Below are 7,500 nucleotides of genomic sequence, written 5' to 3' on the forward strand. Positions count from 1 at the left end.
TAGAGTAACAAAATCCTCTAAATCCTTCCTGCCGTCCAAACCTCGTCCTCACGTCTCCCATGACACGTGAAACGAAGGCGTATAAAGTCTGAAGGGAAAATCAAATAAAACTGATATTTTTATATTCAGGAAATAGCTATGAGCTTTATATATATATATATATATATATATATATATATATATATATATATATATATATATATATATATATGTGTGTGTGTGTGTGTGTGTGTGTGTGTGTATGAATAGTTGTTCTCTATTATTTTTCATAATAATATGTACAAATTATTAATGATTCTACTTTGGTAAAAAGAAAAGGTTTTAGCAGAATTTCAAACATAAGATATATTGTCCACGACAGTAAACCAAATCCAAATTTTATTATAATAATAACAGTAGTAATACTCAATCTCGTACAAACGACTTTTGACAATGGCTTATATTTCATGAAATTCGTCGCCTATTCAAAAACAAGTAAAAATTGCGCCGAAGTTTCTTCGGCGCAATCGACTTTTCTGTACAGCTTATAATCAAGGCCACCGAAAATGGATCTATCTTTCGGTGGTCTCGGTATAATGCTGTATGAGCCGCGGTCCATGAAACTCTCTCAGCCGGCCGTGGTGGCCTGTGTTGCTGCATTGCCAGAAGCACGATCGTGGCTAACTTTAACCTTAAATAAAATAGAAACTACTGATGCTAGATGGCTGAAATTCGTTGTGTTTGATAATTGGTGGGTGGATGATCAACATGACAATTTTCAGCCCTCTATCCTCAGTTGCTTTTAAGATCTGATGGCGGACAGACAAAACCGGCACAATAGTTTTCTTTTCAGAAAACTAATAAACAAGCTGAAAGCCTGCCAAACTCACCTGATCGTCGTTGTAGGAGAGGGACGAGATCGTAGCTTGAAGGCGAAGAAGAGGAGGTCTGACTGTGTCGTCTATGGCACCTACAACCATTCTGGCACTCTCAGTCAGTGTTCCCGTCACATCGTCTGAAGAAGAAGTTTTGTTTTGTTTTAGGATGCGTTCAGTGTAAACTGTTTGGATATTGAATCTTGTTTTATTCACTGTGGATGGGATTTATATTTTGTGTCCTTTTGTGAGTCCATGTAATGACTAGGTGTTTTCAGCCACTTTGGAAGTTACAAACGAAAATGTTTCGTAACGTTTTTCTCAATACTTGACTAAGACCTTTTGAAGATATACGCAAGTAAAACAATGCAAACTAAGTCAGCTACATCTAAACGCAAATATTCTTTAAATGAAAACAGTATAATGTCAGGAACAGTTGGATACTAGATCATGTTTTGCTTCAATCTGAATTAGTTTTGTGGCACGTTCAGTAAGAAATGGTTAGAAATCTGATCAATTCTTTATTCATTCTAAAGGAGCCTTACACTTTATGTAACGTTCATTAAGAAATATCTGGTATTGGATTATTTCTTTCCTTCTTTCTAAAGAACATTTGCATTTGATGGCGTGCTCAGCAAGAAACAGTTATACAGATTCTAAATTGCGGTGTTCTTGATTCTGCATACATTCCAAATTTCACTGTGTTCAGGAAGAAATATTTAGATAAGAGAACAATTTGCTCTATTCCAAAGATGTTTTTACATATCACGGTGAGTTAGGAATTTTTTTTAAACTCCATTTAAACGCAGAAAGTGTTATCTTTGATTCCCCCAACCCCGCACCCCATTCTCTCTCTCTCTCTCTCTCTCTCTCTCTCTCTCTCTCTCTCTCTCTCTCTCTCTCTCTCTCTCTCTCTCTCTCTCAGTTTTCTTCCTTTTACTTTTCTTCCGATCTCTTTGGCCATTTCTGACTTCAATGGCAAAATTCATCTTGTTTATATATATATATATATATATATATATATATATATATATATATATATATATATATATATATATATATATATATATATATATATATATATATATATATATGTCTGTGTATATATATGTATATATATATATATATATATATATATATATCATATATATATGCATATATATATGCATATATATATATATATATATATATATATATATATATATATATATATATATATATATATATATATATATATAGCAGCTTAAAAACATATTAACAACTTACCAGCAAACCGGACGACTTCCTCTAAAACTTCATTGACCTTTTCTTCAACGACCTCCAAGGACTCCTCAGTGACCTCGAGCAAGAGATCCACCCACTCCTCCATAAGGCTCAAAGGATACTCGAGTTTACCTTCCAAGAACTCGAGGATTCCTCTGCCGGAGATCCTTAACATAGTACCCAGACGAATCTCAGTATTTTCGTCAAGGATCTGGTCGAGTCTGAAAATTAATAATAATGATTAACATAAGAAAATTATCTAGATTAGAATAATATAATAATAAAATTATCTAGATATACGGTTACTTGTTTGTGTTAATTATTAAAGTTCATAATGTCAGAGTATACTCGATTTTCTGTAAGGCCATTGTTTCATGAATACAGTGGCCATTTTGAGTCTTCGTGAAAATCCTGCATAATTTGAGTTAGTTTTCACTTTTTATTCTCCTATCTCTCTTATAATAATTGTTTTAAGTCAGTTTCTTATATTCCTTTCTGCCTTGTTCAAATGAGAAGATCCCTGAATGGCCCAAAAACAGCCACCTCTCTCCTGCTGTTTCTCAGTAAATAACAAATAAAATATCTTTACGTAAGCCTACGTTTAGGATATCCAATAGGTGTTTCCAGCATGAGGATTAGAGTTGAACAGGCAAATAAGGTAATATTAAAAAAATATATTGTTTTAAAGAGACCTGTATCGGATTTTAGAAGCATTCTGAAATATTGATGGACTCGTTTTTACCATTTTTTGTGGGGGGGTGGGGGGGTTGATGTAGAGTATTCCTTATAGGTATTTTCTAGTATAATAAGAATTTCAGGGATTCTTATTTGGAAAAAAGATAACTTGACATTTAAAATTTCTATTAGACTTTTGAACTATACCACTAACTTATAAGTTTTTCTAGTCACCGGGAAAAATCTATCTATTGAAACATTGTAATTCACTATAAATATACTAATTCTGCAAATGTTTGATTTCAAACATCTGTTTACTTTCCTTACATATAGTTCCCAGTAGAGGAAATCAAGTCTCCGGCATCTTCCAAAAGGTTCTGTGTATCTCGAAGGAGGTCCCAGAGGTCCAAGGATCCTTCAACGTGAACCTCGACGTCTCCCAGGCCTTCGACAGCAGACATGAGAGAGGTCCCTCGTGACGTCACTTCCTCCTGGAATAAAGGAAAGACGTAGATCACTTTTACGGAGTTATAAAAGTTCCCCTCGAGTTTGGCAATAATCATTCAACCCATACGGAAAGGGATTATAGAAAGTATTTCAACTGTATGATTTCATATGCTATTTACCACTGGAATATAGAGTTTAGGACAAAGGCCAAGCACTGGACCTATGAAGTCATTCAGCCCTGGAAAGGAATTTGAGAGGTAGGTAGGTTTGAAAGGTGTAACAGGAGGAGAACCTCACAGTTGCACTATGAAATAATTGTTATGAGAGGGTGGATGGCAAGATGGAAGAAAGTTTATATGAATGGAGGCACTGTACAGTAAAATGAATGAAAGGGGTTGCAGCTAGGGGCCGAAGGGACGCTGCAAAAAACCTTAAGTAATACCCACGGTGCACCCCGTGAGGTGCACCAACGGCACTATCCCCCTAAGGGGGCTATTTACTAATTGACAGTAATTAACTTAGAGACCAAACTGTCTGGATAGCTATCAGTAACTCAAGAACCTCATCTCGGCCATTGCAAGTCCATAACAAAATAACCGAACCAGAAATTATCAAAATCTTTACTAAATCACTCTCAAAAGACCAACAAACTGATATCACTTGAATCGTCACCTTTAGCTGCGCTATTGATGGGCTCTGCCAATCAATCAGGATCTCAAGGACTTCCTCTTCTACATCCGTGGTTAAAGTAAGGGCTGGAGGTGTATCGAGGGGCCTAAGGCGCCCACTACCAACTTGTGCTCCCACTCCACCCGGACCTGATATCTGACCTATCCTCAAGTAAGGTCCTTCGTGTTCCTCTAAATGGCGAAGGGATTAAAATGGGTAAGACAGAAAATCTCATTAGTAAGCATACTTTAGTTTCAACCCTTTCTTGAATTTTTATATGATTTCTCATCTTCACCCACAGATAATAAGTTTAAAGTTTTACTTACAGACTTAATCACGAAGTCTAGAGTTCCCTTGTTTTAAATCAATCAGTTGACATATGCGTGTGAAGACATCGCAGACTTATATATTAAATGATTTGTAATTAGCGTTAAGCACTATTCACACACAACCCACCCAGGCTCCCCGCCCCCTAATATTTTCACCGTTACTCAGAGTTTTTCCACTACTTCGTGGCTTCAGATCATTATACTGTTTTCAGAAGGCTCTTTGGTAACAGCCATATTACGTGATGGATATGTTTGTTTTAATAATCGTCGACTAACATCACTGTCATTTGATAGCCATGTAGCCTAAGAACTTTAAACATTCTGAGAATGCATCTAAACGGAATTTTGATCACATACCATTCCGGTGTTAAATTTATCTTATCTGTAAATTTCAGCACCTCGTCAACTAATATCCTCTAGAAACTCATCTCACCTACTCCCATGACCTGAATCGTGAGTTCTGGTGACGGCGCCGGGCAGTAGATGAGAGCGTTGTGTGTGGGTGCCAAGGAAGGAGTTTGAAGGACCAGTCCCCCTTTCCGGCACGTCCTGACTCCGTCAGGCGACGAGGCTATCCATATTTCTAGAGTGTGACCCGAGCTTTCCAGCTGCGAGAGAGAGAGAGAGAGAGAGAGAGAGAGAGAGAGAGAGAGAGAGAGAGAGAGAGAGAGAGAGAGTTAAATAGAAATAATTAAATCTGGATTTTTAAGTATGTATGTATACTGTATATATATACACATACATATGTACATACAAACACACACACATATATATATATATATTCAAATATATATATATATATATATATATATATATATATATATATATATATATATATATACATACATATGTACATACAAACACACACATATATATATATTCAAATATATATATATATATATATATATATAAATATATATATATATATATATATATATATATATATATATATATATATATATATATATATATATATATATATATATATATATATATATATATATATATATATATATATATATATATATAATTATACAGTATATATATACTGAATGGTTCAGATACACCCAACAAAACCTTCCATTATTATGATGGAATAAAATCAAATTGAATCTGATGAAATATATATATCTTTTATCCTGCAAGAAAACAACAGAAGGAAACGAACAAAAAATACCTGAACAGAATGCTGAACATCTTCATCCTCAGTAGATTTTTGATAGCCGACTTGCAGGAAGGTATTACCAAACTATCAGGAACAAAAGTGATTATGAATAACAGAGAATCAGTAAATAGAATCCTGAGAATCGTTTAAACCATTACACAAATTGTACACGAAGAATATTAAATAAAAACGCCAGATGGAAACGGAAAAAAATCTACACCTGCTCAGCGTTAAATAAATGTGCTGTGGCAATCTAACTTCATTGTTAATTAATTGTCATCTGTTTTGTCTATTGTTTTCATTACTTTTAGAATTTTCGTACCTCTAATATGTTCTGAGTACATTACTTTAAGATATGTCAACAACTCCTCAGGGTTTCATGTCATCCTAGATCACATATTTTATAACCCCGAAACACTTCAAGATAATCTTGAATGCATTTTCCAAGATAATCTTGGAAAATGCAGTCTCTTCGCAAGAACAAAAGGAAAGCTCTCAAACGTAATAACAGATCTAAACGTTAATTATTTACAGCCCTTAAGTACAAAAAATCAATAAGATTCTTCTTAATTTCAGAAAGATAACCGGCCTTCAACATACCAAATTACTCGGTGATCGCTTTTTGTGTGCAATTGCCTCCATGACACTTACCTGTCCCAGCCTGATCCTGAAGTTCTCAGGTAAGTAGGTAATTACCAGGATGACCTGATCCCCCTCGTCCTTGAAGAGGTCAAGGACAAGCTCGGTATATCCCTCGGCATCCGAATGTAGAAAACTCAGAGCACGAGGCTGTTTTGTTAGGGAGAAAAAGACTATGAATGTGTCTGCATGTCGGGATATGATCATTCAACAGAAATCTGAAGGAACTGGTTGAATTTGACTTTGAGGGTGATAGAAAGATTCCATAAAAGGTAATTTTCATCACTTTATCTCATTCAATCCAGAAATAATTTACATATTCTTTAGAGTTTAAAAAATCAAATATTTAGTCCAACTCCTAAACTACAAATTTGATATAAATCACTACCTGTATATGGAGCTGAAAAATCCAACCTTTGCCTAAATATCTATGAAATATGTAGATTGAAAATTTTGCCTTAAAAACAAATTTGGTCCAGGTCCATAAAATAGCGTGAATCAGCATGGAGACTTCTGTAAATCTCCTCACTAGCTTATGAAACTAAAATGATTAAAGTTTTGGTTAAATATTTACGAAACATGCCGAATGAAAATTTAAATTGAAACAAAAGGATTTTATAGAACAAATTTTGTCCTGATTCATAAAAAAAGTGAATCACTATGAAGATTCAGAGATTCATGGAAACATACAGAGTGCAAATTTAAAATGAAACAAAAGGATTTTATAGAGCAAATTTTATCCGGATTCACAAAAAAGTGTGAATCACTATGAAGATTCAGAGATTCATGAAAACCTACAGAATGAAAATTTAAATTGAAACACAAGGATTTTATAGAACAAAGTTATCCTGATTCATAAAAAAGTGTGAATCACCATGAAGATTCAGAGATTCATGAAAACATACAGACTGAAAATTTAAACTGAAACACAAGGCTTTTACAGAACAAATTTTATCCTGATTCACAAAAAAGTGTTAATCGCCATGAAAATTCAAAGATTCATGAAAACATACAGAACGAAAATTTAAGCTGAAACAAAAAAGGATTTTATAGAACAAAATTTTATAGTGATTCATAAAAAAGTGTGACTCGCCATAAAGATTCAGAGATCCACGAATTATCTCACCCTGTCAATATGCGTGTGGTCCAGCGTGGCCGAAAGCGTCACCTCGGTGTCGAACCTCCTGTAGTTGGCTTTGACCTCGTACTCGATCTCCGACTTCGGTCGACCCTTGATGTCTCTCGTGTACTTGAAGAGTCCTTTCCCACCGCTCTGGTCCTCCTCGAAGGCCAGCTTGGCGGAATTCTTCGTCTCGTCTGTCTCCCAGGACATTTCTAAAGGAGGCACGAATAACTTAGATATCCTTGATGGAAGAATATTATTTTTTTTAAGCCATGTTTTGCGTGAAAGTGGTTTTATTCTGAGAACTGGTTCCGTTCGACAGGCCTAAAAAAAGAC

At 34.9% G+C, this 7,500-nt stretch overlaps 1 protein-coding gene across 2 annotated transcripts in view; it reads right to left on the bottom strand.

Moving 5' to 3' along the window:
* Positions 1 to 7,500, bottom strand: part of LOC136852456 (uncharacterized) — an 83,303-nt gene that overhangs the window by 13,591 nt on the left and 62,212 nt on the right. For both annotated transcript variants that reach the window (XM_067127087.1, XM_067127088.1), the window contains exons 43-51: positions 7,168 to 7,376; positions 6,054 to 6,191; positions 5,415 to 5,486; positions 4,671 to 4,845; positions 3,912 to 4,099; positions 3,120 to 3,283; positions 2,121 to 2,338; positions 870 to 994; positions 1 to 88 (exon numbers count right to left, since the gene is read on the bottom strand). The exon at positions 1 to 88 is cut by the window's left edge and continues 23 nt beyond it. In XM_067127087.1, coding sequence (XP_066983188.1) covers positions 1 to 88; positions 870 to 994; positions 2,121 to 2,338; positions 3,120 to 3,283; positions 3,912 to 4,099; positions 4,671 to 4,845; positions 5,415 to 5,486; positions 6,054 to 6,191; positions 7,168 to 7,376 — 1,377 coding nt within the window. The remainder of the gene's footprint in view (positions 89 to 869; positions 995 to 2,120; positions 2,339 to 3,119; positions 3,284 to 3,911; positions 4,100 to 4,670; positions 4,846 to 5,414; positions 5,487 to 6,053; positions 6,192 to 7,167; positions 7,377 to 7,500) is intronic.

This window comes from Macrobrachium rosenbergii, chromosome 25 (genome assembly GCF_040412425.1).
Source record: "Macrobrachium rosenbergii isolate ZJJX-2024 chromosome 25, ASM4041242v1, whole genome shotgun sequence".
Classification (NCBI taxonomy): domain Eukaryota; kingdom Metazoa; phylum Arthropoda; class Malacostraca; order Decapoda; family Palaemonidae; genus Macrobrachium; species Macrobrachium rosenbergii.